A 25,537-nucleotide genomic window follows, 5' to 3' on the forward strand; every position below is an offset into this window, starting at 1 on the left:
GCCCCTGCAAGCACGGCTTGTTGGAGGCGACCATACTATGGTGTAAGGAAGCGAGGGGGCCCGTGCAATTCATTATTAGTTTGAATCAGACAATATAAAACTCCGACCTTTTGTTTGTTTTATTGGAAATGGTTATAATGTAACGGCATCTCAATGCACGGGCGCGCTTTTAAATGAGGCACGCGTAAAGTGGAGACTTAAACGCTGTTGATTTGATGTTCTGGTCTCATCATTATCATCACCAGCAGTATCATTAGTAGCTAACTGGCATTTTGTTTTCGGGGGCTTCGGCGAGAAGTGACAAGAATCTAAGACCCCTCCTCTGCAGGGCGGAGCGTGCATTTTGATGTCGATTTTGTATCTTTTTTTCTTCTCTGACACGTCCGCACTGAGTGAATGGCATTGGCACATTGTCAATCGCTCACTACCGCTGCCATCAAACAACATAAAGCACACACAGCCCGCGCGCTCGACTCATAAATTTCCGCCAGCAGATATTTTTGCGCATCGCTTTATGGCGCGTGATTAATTTTTTCGCCAGTTTTTCTATTTTCCCTACTGAAAGTGAGAAAAGTTTTTTATACATTTTTATATTTTTTTCCTACAATCTTTATAGCTCTGGTCGCCGGTGCTGATGGTTTAATTTATTTCACTCGGCTTCTTTTATTTTCTTATATTTTATTTTTGGAGAGAGAGAAAAAAATCTTTTAAAAGGCAATATTTTGCCCGTTGTTGTTCACACTCAGCGTGCTTCTTTTTAATTACATAATCATTAATTTTGATTAATTATTACTTTCCATCAGAGGCATGGGATGTTTTGTTTGCAACTCTTTGTAATACTACGGATTTGTCCAAGTTTTCAAGAAGTGCACAAGGCGAAATTATCCTAAGAAGAATTCCAGACATCTGCAAAGGACCCCAGCTCTTCAAAGAAAAAGACAAATTGGCATGAAGATTCGGACAGGATTGAACGGGCAACCACTGTCACCTGAATGCTGAAGTTTACTTAAATAATAGACAAGAAATATCATCGCTAATTTTTCTCCAATGGACATTCATACAGGAGGATCAAAGACGATTTAAATCTTTTCCATAAAGTGATTCCTGGGACATCAATTCCACTATATTTCATCCAGCGATTTATTGTATTTGCCGCGTTGCTTCACGGTCAATATTTTGCGCACGATAGCGACCCGTTAAACACCGCACATGAAATAATCAAGTTGTTTTTGCATGTGCATTCTCCGACTTTATTTCACCCATCTCAGTGACTGAGCACGAGCGCATTGATTGTGTTGCGGCGGACTATGGACGAGCAAGCCCGGATCATGCAGGCTCTCGGCGGTGTCAACCTGGCTGGTCACTCGGTACAGGGAGGCATGGCTCTGCCGCCTCCTCATGGACACGACGGAACCGATGGGGATGGAAGAAAACAAGACATCGGTGACATTCTGCATCAGATCATGACCATCACCGACCAAAGCCTGGACGAGGCGCAAGCAAAGTTGGTGCATTTTGTTGATATAAACGTTTTCATTGTTTTCTTCAGAAATTCATGTTCTCTCATTTAATTTTTATTTCTATACGATAGCTTATAATGTGTACATTTACACGTCACAATAGCTAACTTTTATCTTACAGTATTGTCCACTCATTGAAACTCTTGCCCCAGCAGTAATTTTCACAAATGTTACCATAGTAAAACATTGAGAGTAACGTTTGCATCTAAATATCCAGATGGCCATATCTGAAGTTGAAATCACTTTTTTTATTTCTCAAGTTAAAGTTTAAGGCAAAATATCAGTTACTGTTCACTAAACTTGTGTATTGAAATATTAAAAATAGCCTCTCTGTCTTTCACATACACAGGTAAAGTACTCAACACATGTGGGCATCTCATTAAAAGTTTCTACATCACACTTTACTACTTCTGAACTGAGAAGGCCTTGACACTTCCACAACTACAAAAAACTTTGTTGAGAATTAAGAAAAGTATTAGTAATTTTACGTAGCTTTGTTTTGAACTTTTGTGATGAGTAAGGCCATGTTTGCCTCACTATCAAACTAATGCAGTTTGAGGGCAAATTTAAACTCAAGGCTTGATGTCTTATAAAGTTTTAATGCGACGGAATTATGAGTTTTAAGTGACTATATATCAATCTCGTCTCTTGCTCCCAAATGGCACAGGAAACATGGGCTCAACTGTCACAGAATGAAGCCAGCCCTCTTCAGTGTGCTCTGCGAGATCAAAGAGAAAACAGGTAAGATAATGCATAACCTAACAAAAAAGCTAAATTACGCACAGACATCTCAAGAAGAAAAAAGCAACAGTACAATGCCACTAATCCTTCAGACACCGCCATCTTTACTGGTGTTTTTTTTTTTTTTTTTATTTGCTCGTCAGCGAAGTCCAGTTGTACCAAGCCAGCATCCACATTTCTCTGCATCCCACTTCTGAAAATGAATAGTCATAATTGGATGTATCAGCATAAGAGTACGAAATATACGATGATGAGCTTTCCCCCCCTCTGCGTTGCATCGTGAGGCTGAACTGAGTGCCTTCTTTTGGGGGCATGTGTGAGAGAGGCACCTCGGCAGTTCCCTTGTTTACAACGCGCTATTCTCCCACCGTCCATTTAATCTTTCAAGACCCACAGTTGGTGAATTGCTAGACAATTATACATCTTCGGGATACTCAGGGTTTGTCATTGAGGATATGTTTTGTGCGGTGTTGGTGTTGTATATCAAGCTTGTTTTGCTTAATTGTACCACTGGAAGCCCAGTGAGCGTTTACGCGTGTTCTTGGTTCGGAGAGCGGTCCAATTCCTGCGCTCCTCTGCCTAATTATGCGACCAATTTACTGGATAATTATTGGCAGTATCGGCGTTCCTGCAGTTAATTATTGCCCCCGTTTTATTATGAAAGGCGCCAGCGCTGTGAAGGTTATACATCGTTCACCGACACGTGCAGACGCTTGGCGTTATGGTGCGTTATTGTTGTGTTAAAACCGACTTATGGCCAGGAGTGATCGATATGTCAGTCATTATTAGTTTGGTGTGAGTCTAACTTGTAAAAAATATTTAGATGACATAGTTTACATTGGGAAATGCTTTCATTGTTATACAGCAATTTTGCTTTATCTTGTCTTGATAATTTATGCAATTTATGCTCTATTTTATGCCTGCTTAGAGTTTTATCTTAATTTTCTTTATCAGTAATTAAATGAACAGTGGTTGAAAAAGTGTAATGAACTGCAGATTGTCACTTTTGCACCACTTTACAATTTTAAAACTGCAATTAAATTTGATTTAATAATTTATTATTATTATTATTATTAGTTACAGTGTATGACTTGACTGACCATTGATTGGATCTTATAGCCTAAATGTTGTACATTTCTGTATTTGACTAAAACAAAACATTGACCCTGAGTGGCAAGCTTACTTTTATTGGCTACTAACACTATTTAGGGACCTTTTAAGAAATAATTTTTGCGGCAGAAGTACAAACGCACGTTATTTTCAAATGGATCATGTGTGTGACCTCACATATCTTTGTTCAAATTAGTTAGAGACATTGAGAAAAATATATTTGAGTGCATATGCATGTCTATACCAAACAGAAATATTCTATCCTCACTTTTTCTGACACTCAAGCACCTCTGAAACAGTCTGTCGCGCGCGCACTGTAAATGAAGTCCAATGACAGATACGACATCAATTCAGCACGTGCGTTACCAAGGCTATACCGCCTGCCCCAATGACACGGAACATTAGCATATGTCACTGTCTCACAAAAGATAGTTTTTTTTTTTCTTTGAGGGAGAAATCAGCACCCGTAGAAGCAGAATCGGTTCAGTACGTCCAGTAGCTTAGTGGATGTAATTTAATGTGCAGTTTTCCTTTATGCTGCGACGGTTAACACACGCTCGTGATGCGCGCAAAGGCGCGCGCGTTCTGCAATCATGCAGGGCGCAGGTATAAAGAGAGAATGACCACATAACCAGATATTCAGAATCCAGAGAGACCCTTAGATAAGGGGATTTTACCAGGAATGTGCAGTATGTATTTCTGGATAATGCGGAAGGAGAATAGCAGAGCGAAATCCGTAAGGTGAGCCCAAAACACAATGACAAACGCACTGAATTAGACTAAGAACTTTTGTCTTTACTTTTAATGTTTAGAAAATGTATTTCTTTTAATACCATGCTGAAATAAGAATGTTAAAATATTATTTTAGTGCTGTTTTTTAAGCAACTCTATCATATCTACATGTATGAACTTTAGGTTCACAAACGATTCATTTAATTTTTGAAAAATAAAGAGATAGTCATTTCACATACTAGAGCTTAAATAATATAGTTTTTGAACTATGATAAATACAGCAATGTAATAACATTTGAATATCAGTTCATGTGTTTATCTGGTCTCTGTGTGGTTGTATAGTCAGAATAGTGCTTTGCCAGATTTGTGGCCTTTGTGTGGCTTATAAGCAGAAGTGACTGTAGGAAGATCATAAAACTTAATGAACTTCTCGGCTGTTGGAGGTCTCAACTGCGGGAGGGCAAGGCCCTGCTCCACTGCCCGGTCTGCTTGAGATGTTCTTTATGCCTGTCCAGAAACAGATAGAATGAGTAGCAAGCAAGCAAGAAAGAAACTGATTACTGAATGCTGTAGCTGAATCTTAATGTAACTGTTAATGTAAGCTAATGTGGGTATGCTGTTGTGTCTCAAGAAAAGATGGATAGTTGCAAGAAGAGAGAGGAAATTTACATTTATAATATTTTAATATATTAAATTTCTCACACACACACATATATGTGTGTGTGTGTTTTATATTATCTCAAAACTTTTGCTTATAGTGCTTATTTGCTTACAAATACAGTTAAATGTTAGCACATTTATAGCATTTTATATAAAAAAAAACTTTTTTGCATTTAATTTTACATTGTACATGCATTTTCATTATTATAAATCCACTTCCAGCTGTTGACTGTGCTTCCATGTGCACCTATCATGTTACATTTAATACAGCTATGTCCCTTATTACATTATAGCTCTAATTAAATATGCATAAAGAGTAGAGTCCCTAAGTATGCTAATTATTTAAATGAGCTTGTTTACTAGCTCAGTTGCTGTAATCTCGGTTAATCCCTTTGACGCTGCCTGTTTGAATGGTTTCTTTTTTTTTCCGCCTTCTTAACGCATCCGGACTAATTTCCTAACAAGGTTCATTCTGCTAATTTGTTTATTAACTCACAAGTGAACACAAGCATGATATTTTCTTACTCTGTACATGTATGTTTACTTTTCATTGCTTCCCGCTCTGTTTTATAAAATCACAGGAACGGATTGTTAAAATTGTTAAAGTGTGAAACAACCGGTACTTAAATTTTCTTGCTATAGTGTGTACATAGGAAAGCTGTTTTTTTCCCTCTGTGTGAGACTTTGTTTTTTTTCCCCCTCTCTCTCTCTCCACAAGCCCGTTGAAGGACATTGTCTCATCAGAGTGATAAGAGAGACTTTCTCTGATAAGCATGCTACTCCTTGTTGTTTTTTTTCAGCCCAACACATCTTCTGTGAGGCTTTTTTCCCTTTAACGCACCACACACATACTTAGTGAACACCTTGTATCAGAGCAGTATGTATTTTGCTTATCGTACTCAACAGATGCGTAGAAGAAATGAGGTGTTGGGAGGTTGTTGTCAGGGTTTGATGCCGTTGCAGTGAGAGGAAATCTGTGTAAATGGAAAACTACGACATGATTAAGTTCCTGAAAGTTATTGGATGATACGTGCACAATTAGCGCATGCAGTCTCCGCAACTTGTTGTACATGTCGGACATGTTCTGTCAGTATACGACTGCCATGGAGATTTATGTGTAGATCTTTTTTATTACATACTAAAGAAAATAACAAAACTTTGCGTCACAACTCATTTAATAGTTATTTTTTGTAAATAGTAGGTTTCATCGTTGAACTTAGTGTGTGTGTGTGATATTGATATTGTACAGTTTATGTCATGCAGTCACTGCTAAATGTATCTCTCTTTATACAGTAAGAGAAAATGCTAACAACTGCCAGTGCTGATGTATGAATAAGTTCCAATCGGAGAGATTTCTTGGCCTTGTATTTGTGAATCGCAGCAGAGAACAGAGCTTTGAAAAGATGAAACATTCATTGTTGCTTTTGGATCTGATGCAAAGGGGGCTTAAAGGCGAAAAGGGGTAAATCAAACCTGAAGTGTTTGTACTGTAACTATGTAAACAGTGAGAAGGAAAAGCTGTGTATGTACATCTGTTTGTAGAGCGAGCGAACAGAGATGATGTGTGTGACTTCGGGATGCATGAGTGTGTACCTTTGCCTTGACTATGAGAATGTCAGGGATGTACACATATGCGCCCTGAAACGGTGATATGTAGATGTGTGGAGAGCCTCTAGATCTCTCTTATCGCTAACTTCGAAGATTGTGAATGACAAACGTCATGTTGACGAGTACAAAAACGTGCCGAGTTAATTGTCAGATTAAGCACAGATTACTGCAAATTCAAAGTCTTGTCGGGCTGATAGGTTTGAGTTGTTTTTGGGAACCCCGGGGCACTGCGGAGAATCGGCATGAAAAAAAATGTCTTTCTTTCTCTTTTTCAAAGAGTGCTGGGCAAGATGATGTGAGAGAGAGAGAGGGTGGGTGGAGGAGAAGAGGAGAGAGATACATACATGGCGGATAAATGGATAGAAGCGTTTTGCAATGCAAAGCTGTCTGTAGTGTTGGGGAGCTTTCTTGGCACTCCACTAACTGCTACTGGAGGCCCTGAGTAGATTTCCCCATTGCTAATGCCCTAGAAGTATTAATTCACTTTGATATGCTAATTAGAGGGCATTATGCAAGAAATGAGATTAAGTGGCAGCGTGAAGTCATTTGCCTGTCAGTAAATTGAGTGTTTTTAGCAGGAGGGGTTTGTTTTTTTTTTTCTTCCCTTCCACTTTCTCTCGCTTTTGCATTTAAATGAATCAAATGAAGGGAATGTGGCAGAATGCTTGAAAATCATTTTTTTGTTAGCAGATGCTGTTTTTTTTCTTCTTTTTTTTCTTTCTCAGTCTCTCCCTCTCTCACTTTTCATTTTTTTTAGGTATCTGATTTTCCGAAGTCTCTTAAGTGTGTATGTTTTTTCACGTTTTTTTTCTGCATAATCATTATAACTCCATTATACAATGACATCCACTCCCGCTAACATGTTCGGGTCAGTTTATTGGGTGGCATAATTAACAAATCAGATGATTTTAGTTTCGTTTCGTTGGTGGCATTAACATATAATGTGTCTGGGCTACAGGGATGGAGAAATCCCAGCACAAAGGGTGAAAGAAGCCTTAACGTGCGGAGAATAAACTTGTCTAGTTTGTTTCGAGAGGGAATACAGAAGTGGAGCAGCGAATTGAGGAAGACCTCTGCTGGGTTGACTGTGTGCTAATCAGACAGAGTGTGTGTGTGTGTGTGTGTGTGTGTGTGTGTGTTTGGGTTGTTTGCTTTCTCTCCGCCGGTAGAGAGCAGGGCTGGCGGCAGCAGTGGCAGATGCAGCGGGAGCAGCGAGGAATAACAAAGGTGAAAGATTACCTCCATATGGCATTTCTGACCAGGAAAGAGAGAAAGAAAGGAGGGGGGGGTTAGGTGTGCTCCGAAGCAACACTCCTTTCTGAAGTGAGGTTTAATCAATACAGAGAGATTACAGAAAACTATTACAGGGCCAAAATCATAGGCTCCTCTTTCTCTCTCGGTTTCTCTCCTCTTCTCTTGTTTGTTGCCTCGGCGGCGGCTGCCTGCCTATTGACTTGTTGTTTTTCTGACCTTTGACTCATCAAGTTCAGAAACGGGAGGTCTGGAGGAGAGACTGCAGGAAGCCGGCAGTGTGGCCCCCGCTGCGCTGTTCCCCTCACACACACACACACACACACATCCACACGTACGCTGTTTTTCAGCAAAGAACTGTGTGTTGTTATTTGTGCATCCGCGGCGAGACCCTTCTTTGTGCACTCTGAACCGGCTGAATTAATTTGTAGGCACCATCGTAATTAACCACATGCGAGGCCGGCTAAAAGCATTACCTTGAAAAAATGGAATGCAAGGATTTCTAGAGTAAGCGTTTCTTAAACCCTCGGGGACCATTCATTTTGAGGCGCCCCGACAAAGCGGTAATGAGCCAACTAAATCTAGCCTGAAGTTAATTTGACATCTGCTTGGTTATTGTTGTTATTACTTGAATTGTTATTGTTATATACATTTCTATTTTTAAATAATAGCAGGTAAAATAATATGAAAGTGATATTTTCAATATCAATTGATTGGATTATTATGAATGTGACGGCTTATTTTAATACTCCATAATTACAGATTATTAATTAATGAGAGAACATACTCATTAATTGTTTGCTAATTACGAAATAACAAAGGAGCACTTAACCATGAAACTATGAAAAATTGACTCTGGCTTGTGATCCATATTTGTGTAGGTGGGAAGCCGTGCGTCTCAGTCTCTTTATGACATCATCATGAGCCCGGTCATTACGATCCAAAGTAAATATTAGTGAGCGTCGCCCTCCTCTCTCGCCTTTAGTTACAATAGCAAAAGCTTTTTTTTTTTTTTTTTTTTGCAAATGCCTGAGTAAATGTATGCAGCCTGCAATAGAAAGCCATTCAGCAGTGGAGACAATTGACTTTGGGCTGCTTTTTGTTCCCGTCTGCCCCAGCGATGCGTCTGCAGTGACAAGATAGTGTAAGGCAGAATGGCTTCTGCTCAGCAGGGCGCCTGGACTCCTGAATGCCGTGGCCTCTCTCTCTCTCTTTATCTCTCTGTCCTTCTCTCTCTTTCTCTGTTTCTTTCCATTACTAGACTTTATGTTTGAAATCGAGGAAGAGTGACTGCTATCTTCCTTACAGTGCCGTAAAACCCTTTGCTTTTTTCCGGTAGAAGGTGGGTATGGAAAAGAAAAAGCAGATGAATGAATTAACAAAAGAAAGAGAGAGGGTACGGATGGATGTCAGGCTGGTGAGAGGTAAAAAAGAATGCAAAAAAAAAAGGAGAGGAGAAAATCTGTAATCACAAGGTTGCACACGCTTTGAGCATTTGTCTTTTTTCGAACAAATGTTCCCACTCTGTATCTTTCAGACATATTTTTACATATATGAGGCTAATCTACTTCTTGTTGCATATGGCAAAGGCTTTGCTGCACAAATAATGCTTCTATGCACATCAGTATGATTTCTCACTGTACTTATTCACCATAGTCTTTGTCTGAGGTTTTGTGAAAAACAGATCCATAGTTGTTGTTTTTTTTGTACATTTTGTTGTTTATGTTTTGTGTAGCACATTAGCTATGCATATAAGCCTTTTATGGCATAAAATTTTGGCAGGTTTATTAGGAAATGTCCTGGATGTACATGCAAATAGCAGAGCTGGTAAAAATGTTGTTTCTTATATGAAAAAATGCTGTCGGAATAGCTCTGGCCTCTGTTTTTATTGAGAGACAGTCAAGGAATTGAAAACAGGACATGTTGCAGGTTAGATTCAAATCCGTTTTCCCCACATGAGCACCAAGGCTCAGTGCGTCTAAAGCTACAGATAACACTTAGACTTTTTCAGTGATCGTGAATCTCCTTTGGGTTCAATAAAAGGCATAGTGTCTTGATAGAAAGTGTGACTTTAATAATCCACTGCAGTGTTTCTCAGTATGTGGTCTGTGCATTAGGAGAGAGAATGTTTACTTCCCCAGAATCTGTACGGCTGTTAGTGACATTGTCTTTATTTTGCTTGTCTTATTCATAAATTGCCTCTTGATTCCTCAACGCTCACACACACAGACAAACACACTGCCAACCTCTTCCCCATTCTACCCAGTCTAAGATGAGCTCATGTTTCATTTAATTATCTCTGACTTCAGATTGCTCCTGTAGCCTGTATATGAGGAAGTGGACATGAAATAGTTGATAAAGATATTTTGAAATTCATGGCCAATCAGAGCAGGATTTCCACAGCCACTTTTGGCTCATTGTTTTATTTTGTCTTATAAAAACTACACTAATTAAATATGCTATATGATGATTTTTTTCTTTTTTGTTTTTTTGAGAAAAAAAGTTTTTCCCCTTGATGCTTGACCTACACTTTAACCGGTGTCACATAAATGCTCTCTATATACATACACACGCGTTCCTCAGATGCGGTGGCTGGCGCAAACCTCTGATGAATCTCACATCACCTTTGAATTGTCAGCTATCCTTTGCCGTTTAACTAAATTGTGCTCTGTATTGAAACATTAAATTTTCATTTAAAAAAAGTAAATGTTCCCACCCGGCGCTGCTGTTTTAATATTTTACATCCCCCCCCCTCGCCCTGTCATCTGTATATGAAATAAGTGCAATTTGTGATGCGTTGTCATCAATAATTTTGTCACCAGGGCGTAAAAGCTGTGAAACACCCATCCACCCACAGCAGTGTTTGTGTCGCATACGGAGCAAACTGTGACGCGATGAGCAATGCTAACGTTGGCCAAACGTTCTGGATATGATATTTGTGTAACTCAATTCATACGCCGCTGTCTAACACGGGTCCCATTTGTTATTGACACTAGGTTCATGGGCTGTTATGTGCAGTTTTATATAGATATTTTCGATATTGCAAGCGGCGGTACTGCATCCAGTAATGGAAATAAAGCCTTTTTTCTCTTGAATTATTCTCAGTGTTGTGTTACACTGATTTACGTTCAACAAGGCACTAAAATAAAGCCAGGGTTTTCAACCAAGAACTCCATGGAGGCCCATGAAGGTACTGTAGGGGGTTCTTAGACTTATGTAGAACATTTTTTTTAATCATTTGTACATATATCTCAAAATGTATTTCTCAAAATGTGGTTAATTTATTGTAGAAAGACAAAACTGATTCGAATGATTCTATAGAGCATAAAACCATTTAAAAACGTAACAACACTTGGACAACACACTTGCCCAATGAATTCAGGGTATGGAAAAAGATGTAAACGTAGCATTATTGGGGTCATTGGATTGACCAAAGGTCAAACAAAGATGAGAGTCCTTGAAATTAAGAAAATGTTACTGTAGAATCATTGGGAGTTTCAAGATTTAGGTTTCAAGAACCACCTGGAGAACTGTAAACTACAATTGTGCAGTACTTAAAATTATTCCACCTCCACTACTCTTACAGACCTGCAAATAACTCTGGCATGATTATAAATTTTGCAGGCGATTACACAATTCCAGTGCATTACTCAATTCTGTCTCAGAATCTTTACAATCGCCCACTGAGGTAATGTCCAAGTACTTGGTTTTCTTGGGTCACAGATACCACTCTGGTCACAGGACCTCGGCTCTGCACGGCTATCCAACAGAACCTGCATCACTGTCAGAATGCTTATTAGCACAAAAAGGGTCAGGTGGGAGGGGAGGGGAGGAGAGTGGTCCTCTCATTGTAATGACATCGCTATTTATAGATCTCCATTTCATTAGCCTCCTCTGTTTCAGTGGTGAGATTTTCTCAAGGGGCAGAGGATGCAAGTCCATATACTTCCTCATGCACTGTCCTCATATGTGTAATATGCAGGGTTTGTCGATGCACACTTGCCTTTCTAGGGCAGAACTACTGCTATTTTTCTGTATCTTTTATTTGGAATCCTTTTTGTAGCAATTGTATGGTTGAGTTTAATCAGTGGGGTTGGTTGGTTGGATATTTATTTAAATTTGTAATTTTATTTTCATTCAGTCTCATAAAGTTCAAATTTTGGTTATAATTGCATGTATATTCTGGTTTGCTAAGTTTACTCTCTCTCTCTTTGCAAAATTTGAGATTTTAATAGCAGTTTACATGTGGAATGTGTTCAGAATATCTTGCAAATATGCACATAATATTGGCCAATGCATTTTTAGAGCCCAGATCAGTTTGCCTGATGTGTGTAGAAATCCAAACATGTCCTTTAATGGTAAATTAGACTCAAGTATAAGCCTGTTTTATTTTTATTTTTTTTTTTAGCCTAAAGCAGCATTTCAGGGTCTTATTCTCCCCACAGCACTGCTCTATCCTCCCCTCTTCCTATTTGCATTCCTCAAATGAAGTCCCTGTGCCATTGTTCCTTCAGCATTTCATACGTTAGAATGATATATTGAAAGCAGAAATGGGAAAAAGACTGCAACGCAATGAAATTTTAATCATCGTCTTCTGCTGCTTTAACAAGGCAAATAATTCTTATTGGCTGCTGTGTTAAGATTTCTAATATTTAATTCATAACAAAGCTGGCGTTATTCTGCCGCGGCCTTGACAAGCCTCACTTCGTCTGCACGGAGCAGCGGCTAAAAAAAACCTATAAGCAGACGTAAATGTCCGAAAGCTAGCAGGGCAGCGTCCTCAGGAGTGGTTTCTAAAAATCGACTACTAGGCATTCCTTGGATTTAATCGCTGGAGGGGTTATATATCGATTGATTTGCACTTATTTATTTAACATCAAGAATCCAGCCTAATGCCATCGCTCACTTTGACTGTGGCGTTTTCGGTTAATGCTCACATTTAATGTCCCTTTTTTTTTTCCCCCAGTTAAACATACACTCCCATGAATAAATGACCCTCACTCAGTTGACAGGAAGTTTTAAAGCCAAGCCGCTATTATAACCGAAAAGTTAAATGCTAATGTTTGTGGTTTTGCAACCATGGGGACATTTACAGTCTTGGGTGAGGAAACAAGAACAAAGTATCTCACAGAGAGTAAACTGTTTAACTCCTGACTGAACGAGATTTACGCTACGTGTTGCTAACGGTGCTAGAGGGAATGCTCCTCTATCCAACTCCTCCATCTTTATACATCCCATCAGTTAAACAATCCAGAAAGCCTCAACTAAATGTAACAACATTCTTTTTCCCAAGAGTACCTAGTGAGCTGCCTACATAGGCAGCATTTTAAGTCATCATTCCGACGCAAAGGCTGTTCCAAAAGATGGCCAACAGAATTGTGTGTTTTTATTATTCAAAGATATAAACTCTGCAGAATAGTTTGGGGTAAAGATGTTTTTAAAGTTTTTGAAATAAGTCTCTTATGCTCACCAAGTTGGCATTGATTTGATAAAAAAAAATAAAAATAAAAATAAAAAATACAGTGAAACAGTAATATTGTGAAATATTATTACAATTTGAAATGACTGTTTATTTATGCATTAATATATTTTAAAATATATTTAATTGTTGTGATAGCAAAGCTGAATTTTCAGCAACCATTAATCGAATGATCCTTCAGAAATCACTCTAATATGCTAATATGGTGCTTAGAAAACATTTCTTATTATTATCAATGTTAAAAACTTTTTAAATAGTTTTAATAATTGCTTAATTTTTTTTGAGCAAAGTGATAATTTTTTTTCTGAATTCTTTGATGAATAGAAGGTTCAAAAGAACCGCATTTCTTTCAAAAAATAAATCTTTTACATTATAAATGTCTTTACTGTCTCTTTTGATCAGTTTACTGTGTCCTTGCTGAATAAAAGTATTAATTTCTTAAAAAATCTTACTCAAAATTCATGAACAGTGGTGTATGGATAGAATAAGTTCACACTGTAAAAAAGAATTGTTGGTTTAACTTAAAAAAAAAAAACAACAACAGTAAGTTACTTTGTTGCCTTAAAATTTTGAGTTTATTGAAATTAAAAATTTAAGTTAATACAATGAATGCAATTGGTTTAATCAACAGAAACTCAAAATATTATGTTATCTGAACCACATTAATTATCTAAGTTGATTTGACAAAAGAAAAAAATTTGTGATAACAAATCAAACATTCAAAATATTTTTTTTTACAGTGCAGTGTGATTAAAAATAAATTATTTCACCCTGCAACATTTATCTGTGCTATTTAATGGCTTTTAGAGTAGTGCTCCATTAGTTTAGCAATATGCCAACTTCAAACTTGAAATCAATTGCCAGTCGAGCAATCACTATTTATGTTCCACACAGACGTGTCGACCACTTAGAATGTTCCAAATCAGTCATGATGTTAAGTCAGAAGGCAGCTGCCTGTGTAGGCAGTAGGCAGCGAGGCAGGTTTTGGAACAGAGCTTGTCTCTTCACCCTAAGCCCTTGAAGTTCATTTTTGTAAGCTGAAGCAACGGAAAGATGGCGCAGGGCCAGCCGGAGCTAGGTGCTGTCTCATGTTTCAGTGAGAGGGGGCAGATCCTGTTCTGGGCTCATGGTGAAATGGCTTAATTGGTGTCAGAGCCCCTGGGATAGTCTCTCTCTTTCTCTCTCTGGTTATCTACCTCTCTCTCTTTCCCTTTCTCTCGGTGTGCTCTGAAAAGCAACTTTACATCCTCTCCTCTCCTCTCCTCTCCTCTCCTCATTGATGAAACCTGGCCAGTGCATACTGCTTGAATTAGGAGTGAGCAGCACCATAACAATACTTGCTGATGTTTGGGATGACAGAAATGAATACGCACTCAGCTCCTGGGAAAGTGGTGATTAATGGCAGTGAGTAGGGGAACATTCTCCTTTCCTCCTGCTACACTTTGATGGGGATTGAAAAGCAGCAGAAGAAAAGGGTCAGGTTTTTATTCTCTCACAACGTGGAGGTCATCCTCGAGAACATTATTGCTATTTCCTGCTGCCTTTCTTTCCATTTTCTTTCCTGTTCTCACTTCTCCATCCTCTGTGTTGCGTGTTATTGTCGGTTGGAGGTCTTTGCTGTGATATTGTCCCAATGATGCTTCCGAGTAGTGGTCGAATGATATGGGATTTTCAATCGTCATATTTTGCTGCTATATATACTACTGTCCAAAAGTTGGTATTGGGGTTGGGATTTTTTAAATGTTTTTGAACAAAGTCTCTCACCAACTCTGCATTTATTTGATCAAAATTACAGTAAAAACAGTACCGCTGTGATATATCATTTTGCAATATAAAATGTTTTCTATTGGCTATACTTTAAAATGTAAATTATCCCTGTGATGGCAAAGGTGCCATTACTCCAGTCTTCATTGTCACATGATCCTTCAGAAATCATTCTAATATGCTGATTTGGTGCTCAGAAAACATTTCTTATTATCATCAATGTTGAAAATGGATGTGCTGATTAATAGTTTTGTGGAAACCTCATACTTTTTTCAGCATTCGTTGATGAATAGGTTAAAAAAAACAGCATTTATTTGAAATAGAAATTTTTGTGACATTATAAATATATTTTATTGTCACTTTTGATTAATTTGATGCATTCTCTCTGAATAAAAGTATTAATTACTTTTGAAAAGATACAATATCTTACTGACACCAAACTTTTAAACAGTAGTTTACGTATGTGATCTAGGCAATTGTTCTCAATTTGTAGGTCGAGAAGGTTCTGTTCATACAAATAGTAGGGAAAAATAATGCTAAATGCAAATTCTAAAATGCAGCTAGCCATAGAATTGTGTATAATTATGATAACAGCTTTCAAAAAGGAGGAGAAATGCTTCCTGTAGCATTTTATGTCACTTTATGTAGATGCCAACCAGAACAAGTTATATGACATGCCCTTTCATCTTTTAAAAAATATTAATAAAACTAAACAAAGCAAAAGAAAAGACACAGACTGCATAAAATATGGGTTACTGTGAGCTAATGCACTGAAAAACATCTAAACTAGTTTTATGGTTTACAAGTAATATTTATGGCTGGAAAAGTTTCTCAGTTCAACTGCCAAAAGTTAACTTTGGACCCTAGTTAAAAACATTCATATGTAAAACCGCAATTCACCGACTAGATCTGATTTTGTTCACACCATGTATTCATGCTTTCATATCAGTTAAGATAGTGAGGTTAATCACTGTCACACAGTTTTTCTTCACTCTCTTCTTTGTCTCTCTGGCAGTGGCAGGGTCCCAGGGACATCGCCTCAGTTACTTGTTAATTCATTTAATCGGGGATCTTGGCACTCTGCTCTTCTCCTGGCTGGTGCAGTAATCTTATTTAGAGCGAGACGCAGAGGAAACCGCATGTCCGCGACCTGAGACTTTCATCCCTGTCAATACACACACCACTCCGCTCAGCACAGCAGGGTTCTGACGCAGGCTGATCCATCCTTACAAAATACAGATGAATTTCTAATGCCATCTTTTAGCATTTATTTTCATGCATTAAGCATTTTGTTCGGTCATCAGACATGTGAAAAAAGTTGAACTCATAAGACATTTGCATTCGCCCTTTGATTTAGATCTCAAATATCAAATGTACCCTATAATAACCAAATCCTCTTTTTGATCACTAAACCTCCAGTGCATGGTTTCATTTCGCATCAAAGTTGAAATAGGTGAACCAAATTCAATGACATGCGGCGGTCGCGATATCATTATCTGTTACTACTAGAGATGCCATGCATTTTTAATCAAGCTGTTCATCCCTTACGTTTCATATTAGAGCAGAAAAATAAGAGGACCAGGTCTGTACCTGCGATTGAAGGCCTTTAGTGAAGTCTCGTAGCTGCAGAAATGTAAAGTGTGGGTTTAGACACTGGCCACACTGCTGACAGCTAGATTTTTTGCTCACTTTTGCCTCTCAAATAAGCAGCAGCTCTGTCAGAATGATTGATAGCGATTTGTTTTACGTGGCACAGTTTGAGATTTTTCACTCTTTTTTTCTGGCTTACAAGGAGTTGAGAGTTTTTAGAAGTGGAGCAATGAGTTTAGGAAAAAAAAATGCTGTCCTTAATAGACACATGAGTGCTGAAGAGGGTTTTTTAGATTTCACAGGGAAACTACATGTCAAATATTGATGTAATGAACTAGTAAAGTAGTTTGACTCTTGACATCCCTTTTTGTTACTAGAAAAGCTTTTTTTGTTTCTAACAAATTTTTCCCTCTTGTTTTACTTTTTTTTTTTTTTTATAGAATTGAAAACTATATAAATATAGTGTGTGAGTAAAATGAGAGGATGAATTAGGCTTTTTTTTTTCATTCATATATCACTTCACAACCTTCTTAATTTGCCCTAACCTTTAATATAATCATGTAGAGTAAGACATCCTATCACATGCAAATGAAGATGATACACCAAGGGTAGAGGGCGTTTCTTAACTTCCTCCTCAAATTAGAGACCCTTTCAACGTGGCACGAGGTGTACAGTAACATTCCTATCATATCATTTTAGCTTATGTATGTCTGCTAATTCCCTACTTGCGTCGAGTAGTTAACTGACATTTTTTTTCTGGAAATATTACGAGCATTATATGTGTGTATGTGCATATATGTGTGCATGCAGAGCACGGTCATAGTCACGTGGGTGCTCAGGGATGGTAGTGTAGCAGAGTTAATTTATTTAATGACTGAACCTCTCCTGTCTCCTGAGCCCTGATTATTCTCTCTGCCTGATGAGAGCAGAGATAGAGTGCAGGAAAAATAGAGCACACATACACACACACACATATACACACACACACACACACACACACACCATAATATGCATTTTAAAGTGTATTTTAGATATTTCAACACAAAATTTCAGCAAAAAATGCAACCCTTTAAATTCAGAAAAAATGTTTCTAATTATATTACATTACATATATTTATTATTATTATTATTAATAAATAAAATTGCTTATTTTATATAAAATTATATTTTTATTTTATATATAAATTCTAAAATTATGAATATAAATACTAAATATAAATGTGTGTGTGTGTGTGTATGTGTATATATATATATATATATATATATATATATATATACACACACACACATATATTATTAAATTATCAATTAAATACAATGACAATGTCTTAATTATCAATGTGCAATATATATATATATATATATATATATATATATATATATATATATACACACACACACTGTACACAATAGTTTGCAAACTCTACCTCTCTCCCCCTGTCTACTGTCTATCCAGGCACCACTGATCAACCCAGACTGTAGGGCACACTGCTAACACACAGGGTCTGCAGTAGAATGGAAGCACTGGACCCTTGAGCTCAACCTGAACTTGGAATGAAGTAATGAAAACACAACATGATGGCTCAGAGGATGAGGGAGGAGAGATAGAGTGAGTGTGAAAGAGAGAGAGAGTAGGCAAGTCAACGTATAGCATTTCCATAAGCCATCATCAGCAATCCAGTGGAGGGTCGCACAAACTGGAAATTATTTCTTCAGGCATTTGCTGTCAAGTGTTATTCAAATAGCGCCAGCCTCATATTTGAATAACAGCCGACATTTTGAATTAATTAATCAGCCGAGATAGTCCAGGGCCTTTTCTCATTAGCGGACGGGTCAGGCCGGAGAAGATATATGCTCTGGTGATGATATACTTGTCTTTAATCGTGATTTATGGAGATTTGCGATCGCACACAATTTGTCAGAGGTTCCGGGAGCATGCTAAAAATAAATAGATAACAAAACAGGACAGAGCATATTTCATTACCTGATCTTTGATTGATCTGGCAATGCTGGAAAAATCGTGTTTTTCTTTTGCAACACACCGTAAGCATCACACTTGCAGTTTTATGTTCCTCTTGTTGCTGTCAGCTTTTTTTTTTTCTTCTTTTTTTCTATTGCTGTTTAATGTCAGTAGTAGGATTTTTATGTAATATTTATATTATTATTATTATTAATAATAATATAAGTTTTAAACTCCCCCTGTGGTGAAAATCAAGGTTTTAATGTTGTTTATTTGTCTATGTGGTGTTTTTAATATGTTTTAAGACAAATCATGTGCAAAATCATAAGTCAACACCATTGCTGAGTATTTTCTCCTTAAAACGGCAGTGAACCAAAAGTACAAAAAAACTGAAAGTTTGAAATCGCTGGTGTTTCTGATGAAATTCTGATAAAATGATTGACTACAGGGGGACTTTAAATACAATTACAATATTTCAGTTGTCAAAAATATGTAATAATGTAGGCATAATACATATATAAATATATATATAAAATTAGGGTCGGTGAGATAATGCCTTTGAAAGAAGTTTCTCATGCTCAGCAAGGCTGCATTCATTTGATCAAAACATCCAGTAAAATAGTAATATTTTAAAATATTATTACAATTTAAAATAACCATTTTCTATTATAATATACTATAAAATGCCATTTATTTCTGTAAGGGGCAAAGCTGAATTTTCAGCAGCCATTACTCCAGTCTCCAGTGTCACATAATCCTTCAGAAATCAGCAATTGTGCTGCTTATTATTATTATTTTTTCCTCAGGATTTTTTGATGAATAGAAAATTCAAATAAACAACATTTATTTGAATTAGATTTTTTTTAAAACAATGTAAATGTTTTTACTGACACTTTTGATGTATTTAACGCATCCATGTGGACTATTATATTATAAAACATTAAATGAAAATAATTAATTTCTTTCAAACATCTTACTGACGCCAAACTTTTGGACAGTAGTATAACTAAATTTCTCTCAGTCCTGCAGAAGCTGTGTCCTAAAATAGAGAACAAGCGTACTGTGTCGGCGCCCAATGTAAATAACATCCCGCAGAGTTGCTGACAGTCCAGTGTTAAGAAACTGTCACTTTTCTTCTCTTGTTTAGAGCCGGACAAACAATTCCAGAGATGCTATCTGATTTAAAACAGGGATGATGATCTGCTGCTGTAGTTTCAGTTGAGAAATGTAGAAAATCACTTCACATTTTGTGTATTCATCCATTAATATGTATTATTATTTTGGCTGTGTGTGTGAGTGTGTATGTTCATATAGGTAATACATTCAAGTCCAGACGGCTTGTGGCCAAGAAGCCTTTCACATCTAGGATTACACAGACCTAGTTTGAGTTGTGCTTAGAGACTCGTTAATGTGCTTGTGTTTTCAGATGAATTAATCATTCCTCCTGCCGGTACTCGTGCACTGTCAAGTGGACTTGTTCTAAGTGTGTACATATACACGCTTAAGCAGTATGTATGTTTAGAAAAGGGAAAAGTTCTGCGCTCTGGAAAATAAAGGCATGCTGGTTTGCGGTTTCATGTTTGTGGGTGTTTGCACGCGCTTGTGGTGGTTAAGTGTGTAGAGCAGGAGTTTACGTTGTAATTGGTGTGTCTGGTGCCGAGCGAGGGCTGCGTGTGGAAGTGTTACAGAGTAATAGGAGAGGCGATCTTCTAAATGCCTGAAACAGCTGCTAACTATGTCTGACTGTGTGTTTCAGCATTAACACTGCCCTAACAAGACTCACCCAGCTGCCTGCCAACACACGAACGTTTACACTAGACTTTTTTTTTTTTTTTGTTTACCGCTGTCTGAAGTAAGACGTGAAAATGCGGCAGGCTTCCGACAGTTATATGAATCTGCGCTAATAACCTGTTAGCACTTTTTCAGTGAAGTGCAAATAGAATTTTCTTTTCTGTTTTGCATTGTGTATTTTTTTGGGGGCCAACACCATATGTAGATAATACATACGTATAACAACTTTAACCATTTCCCAAGATGCATTCGTAGGTTTAAGCTTTAATTGTTTTAAACTTCTGGAATGTGTCACCAGATTTCACAGGAATTATATTATAAACAGAAACATGCTTTTTTGCATCTTATCTCTTTAGGTGTTATAATTATTCATTAGAATGAGCCAAACTGCGTCTGTGTGAATGAGAGTGTCAATAGCTACATGTTATTATATTTTGTGCGTATATGTGTGTGTGTGTGTGTGTGTCTGCATACTTATGGGCAGGGGGTAGACGTGTCATATTGGCGTGCGGCCTTCATATAATGCAGCACAGCGCTGACAAAACATTCAAATAAATTGCTGTCACTAAGTCCAAACACCAGCTTCTGCGATTTTTATCTGACGGGCAGAGGACTCAAAACGTGCCACCCTGACAGCCAACGCTGGGACACCTGCGACAGAGCGAGGGAGGGAGATGGAAAGAGAGAGGGATGATAGAAATCAGGATATGGCTGATCCGTTACACCACAGCACTCATCAATGCTTGATATTAGGAATGTAAGAAAAGAGCAATGTGTGTCACGAGACATGACTGGGAGAGGATGTGACATCACATATTTTGCCCCGCTGCTTGTCAACAAGCTGCTGATGTCACTTTTGGCGCCACTGGACAACTGCTGTCATGAGTCGTTTTTTTTCTTCTTCTTTTCTTTTTTTCTCGCTTTTTTGTTGTTGCAACTTTTTTTGTTATTTTTCATTTCTTTATTTAATTATTAATTTATTTACATATAACTATATTTTCTCTGTTTTTGCAGACTTTTGTTTGGATACACTGTAAACCCGAATAAGTTGGCAAAACTATCAGTTGCCTCAATTTTTTTTTAGTTAAGAAATTCAAAGTTTAAGTAAGCAGAACTGGCAGATTTTTGTTTTGTACTCGTACATTTTAATTATTCTTAACTTGAAATGTTTGAGTACACTAATTCATACATTTAGCAGCTTAAAATTATCATGTAATCTCACTGTAAACATTTTTATTAGCGTAAACTTAGCTATAACAAGCTAATTCAGAAAGTGCTAACATGCTAATTTGCTAACATGTTAACAATAGCATGGCATAGCACTTGCTGAATGAGTGCAGAAATGTAAAGCATTTGACATACTTGCACTCAAACCAAGCCGCATACACCACTTGTCACCATGATGGTAACTCTCCAAAAACCCACATTAACAGAAACTCTTCTAAATTAGCATAACAAAACATTAATCACTACTAAACCTCCCACTTAACATTAATCTTGCACAAAAAACATTATATAACATTTAATTTTAGCATTTACTCTCCCTTTCGAGTGCCATGGGCAAAGCATGCTGGGAAATAGAAATCCCAGCCCAGTTTCAGTTAAACTTGTTCATCTAAATTAAAAGAAATAAGTTCATACAACTCAAAACAATGAAACAGTTCAGTTTACTTAAAATACAAAGAAAGTGCTAAATACTCATAAAAGTTAATTTGACTGAACTAATTTGCTTAATTTAAGTTTGTCCTACTCAAACCAATTAATTATTTTGAGCGTTAGGGTTTACAGTTTACAAATTTCTGCATTTATTTCTAAATGTCTTATAGTTTATTTATGAAAATGCTCCCATACAGTATATATTTTTTTTGTCAGCTTCCAAATTTACTGTCATATTTGGTTAGGGATATTTATTTATGTATTTATTTTATTTCTACAAATTTGTAAATCATTTTTGTTTTTGGCTGCACATTTCTAGAGTAACTACACATATCAAAGTTTGTTTATGAAAATGCTATACATATTACATCAGCTCCCAGTTTTCACTGTTAAGAAAACGCTAAAAACACATCACATTGCAAAGCTGCAATGTTGAAAATGCTGGCTTCTCGAGCCACACACATTATTAAGCTATCTTGAAATCTCGCTCTGTCATTTATTGACAAAAGAGAAACAGCAGAAGGATGTCGAACTTGTGACGACGGACCTTCCTCTGCGTGTCTTACATTCTCTGTAGCATTGTTATTTTGCTCGTATGCCATCTTAATGAGAAATAGAGCCTCATTATGATTTTAAGGATGAGAGGGGAAAGCTTTTAATTAATGATATGTAAATGGTTCTGAATTGATTATGTTACAATATCAAGAGAGATGGGTAGAAGCTGTGGTGTAATATATTTTAATTAAGAATTAATTAAAAATGATGGCAATTTCAGAAAGCCTCACAGAAAATAGTGGAATTTACTCTCTGTCAGAAGTGAATTAGCCTCTGATTAAATGAATGCCTTGTATTTATAGCATGGTTATTTTTAAGCCTCACCAGGAAGAATTACACATTTTCTCTGATATAATTAGATTTCGTGTCTTGGTGGTCTACCAATCGCTGGAATGATTGGAGGTCATGTGACTTCTGTACATTCTCGTAATCAACCACGTTCCCTAATTGACTTCAATTTTGAGACATTTTCAGAGTATATTTTTTTCAAACATGGGGACAAGTCTGATACGCTGAGCATTTGATTGAGACTTTCTATGGACTTTTGTTGTTTTTATACTAAGCTAATGACCTTTTTCCATTTTCACATTTTCATTAAGACATTTCCTCACAGTGTATGTGATTTTTTTTTTTTTGTTTTGTTTTTGTTTTACTATCCTTGTGGGGACATTTTGTAGTCACAATGCAGGCAAAACTTGATGTGTACACACACACGGTTAAATCTGTTTGTATTCATAGACACAATCTGACACATCAAGCAAAAACTGTCTAACTCAATCTAAATTTAAGCTCTTTAATATCCATATTCTGTTATACAGTCATCACAGCAACAAAGAACAAGCCACTAAAAGTACAGATAGTCTATAAAAAAAATAAAAATTAAACACTGTGGACTGAGACACACAACTGACAGAGTTTATCACAGAGTCGACACTCTAGAGAGAGTGAACTGTGAACGTCAGAAGACCCTGATTAACCTTTTAGCTGCATAGATCTTCCAGCCCTTTGTTCGAAAAGAGAGACGAAAGAAGATGCAGTTCTCAGGAGTGTAGGAGGCGGCGAAGAGGCCTTTGTTCTTGGCACTGTGTAGCACGCGTTTCAGGAAAGATCTCCCCCGCGATCAATGGAAACGCGGCTGGGATGGGAGTAATCGAGGTGGGGTGGGGGTCCCTCGTGGTCGGGTTTGATTGGAGTGCTAAGTTTGGTGTTGAAAGGCAGAGGGGAACAGCCTGCTGGAATCAAATCCCGCAGGATCAGTTAGAGCTTCGCAACAAAAACACCTCCATATTCCACAATAAAAACGAAATGCCTCACATAAGAGATCTTACATGCGCTTTAACAAACACAGGGACGAGAGAGATGCAGATTGCTCTTGATTTTGTGTGAGCGTGTGTGAACAATTGTCGCTAATGTGTTTACATATCGGACACATTATGCACAGTTGGTGAGGCATATGAAGGTGGACAGTAAATGTTAGCTCTGAAAATCATATATTTAATATATGTAAAAAGACATTTAAAAATGAAAAGAATATATATATATATATATATATACAGTGGGTACGGAAAGTATTAAGACCCCCTTAAATTTTTCACTCTTTGTTATATTGCAGCCATTTGCTAAAATCATTTAAGTTCATTTTTTTTTCCTCATTAATGTACACACAGCACCCCATATTGACAGAAAAACACAGAATTGTTGACATTTTTGCAGATTTATTAAAAAAGAAAAACTGAAATATCACATGGTCCTAAGTATTCAGACCCTTTGCTGTGACACTCATATATTTAACTCAGGTGCTGTCCATTTCTTCTGATCATCCTTGAGATGGTTCTACACCTTCATTTGAGTCCAGCTGTGTTTGATTATACTGACTGGACTTGATTAGGAAAGCCACACACCTGTCTATATAAGACCTTACAGCTCACAGTGCATGTCAGAGCAAATGAGAATCATGAGGTCAAAGGAACTGCCTGAAGAGCTCAGAGACAGAATTGTGGCAAGGCACAGATCTGGCCAAGGTTACAAAAAAATTTCTGCTGCACTTAAGGTTCCTAAGAGCACAGTGGCCTCCATAATCCTTAAATGGAAGACGTTTGGGATGACCAGAACCCTTCCTAGAGCTGGCCGTCCGGCCAAACTGAGCTATCGGGGGAGAAGAGCCTTGGTGAGAGAGGTAAAGAAGAACCCAAAGATCACTGTGGCTGAGCTCCAGAGATGCAGTCGGGAGATGGGAGAAAGTTGTAGAAAGTCAACCATCACTGCAGCCCTCCACCAGTCGGGGCTTTATGGCAGAGTGGCCCGATGGAAGCCTCTCCTCAGTGCAAGACACATGAAAGCCCGCATGGAGGACTCCAAGATGGTGAGAAATAAGATTCTCTGGTCTGATGAGACCAAGATAGAACTTTTTGGCCTTAATTCTAAGCGGTATGTGTGGAGAAAACCAGGCACTGCTCATCACCTGTCCAATACAGTCCCAACAGTGAAGCATGGTGGTGGCAGCATCATGCTGTGGGGGTGTTTTTCAGCTGCAGGGACAGGACGACTGGTTGCAATCGAGGGAAAGATGAATGCGGCCAAGTACAGGGATATCCTGGACCAAAACCTTCTCCAGAGTGCTCAGGACCTCAGACTGGGCCGAAGGTTTACCTTCCAACAAGACAATGACCCTAAGCACACAGCTAAAATAACGAAGGAGTGGCTTCACAACAACTCCGTGACTGTTCTTGAATGGCCCAGCCAGAGCCCTGACTTAAACCCAATTGAGCATCTCTGGAGAGACCTAAAAATGGCTGTCCACCAACGTTTACCATCCAACCTGACAGAACTGGAGAGGATCTGCAAGGAGGAATGGCAGAGGATCCCCAAATCCAGGTGTGAAAAACTTGTTGCATCTTTCCCAAAAAGACTCATGGCTGTATTAGATCAAAAGGGTGCTTCTACAAAATACTGAGCAAAGGGTCTGAATACTTAGGACCATGTGATATTTCAGTTTTTCTTTTTTAATAAATCTGCAAAAATGTCAACAATTCTGTGTTTTTCTGTCAATATGGGGTGCTGTGTGTACATTAATGAGGAAAAAAATGAACTTAAATGATTTTAGCAAATGGCTGCAATCTA

At 37.7% G+C, this 25,537-nt stretch overlaps 1 protein-coding gene across 10 annotated transcripts in view; it reads left to right on the forward strand.

Moving 5' to 3' along the window:
* pbx3b (pre-B-cell leukemia homeobox 3b) overlaps window positions 1–25,537 on the forward strand; it is a 96,846-nt gene continuing 71,309 nt past the window's right edge. For 3 of the 10 annotated variants that reach the window (XM_051902589.1, XM_051902590.1, XM_051902592.1), the window contains exons 1-2: window positions 3–1,504; window positions 2,188–2,261. In XM_051902589.1, the coding sequence (XP_051758549.1) occupies window positions 1,308–1,504; window positions 2,188–2,261 (271 nt within the window). In that variant the 5' untranslated portion in view covers window positions 3–1,307. Of the gene's footprint in view, window positions 1,505–2,181; window positions 2,262–14,372; window positions 14,506–25,537 lie in introns of those variants that run through there. The other 7 variants (XM_051902582.1, XM_051902584.1, XM_051902588.1 and 4 more) reach the window with 4 other exon arrangements.

The sequence above is a fragment of the Ctenopharyngodon idella genome, chromosome 8, assembly GCF_019924925.1.
Source record: "Ctenopharyngodon idella isolate HZGC_01 chromosome 8, HZGC01, whole genome shotgun sequence".
NCBI lineage: Eukaryota > Metazoa > Chordata > Actinopteri > Cypriniformes > Xenocyprididae > Ctenopharyngodon > Ctenopharyngodon idella.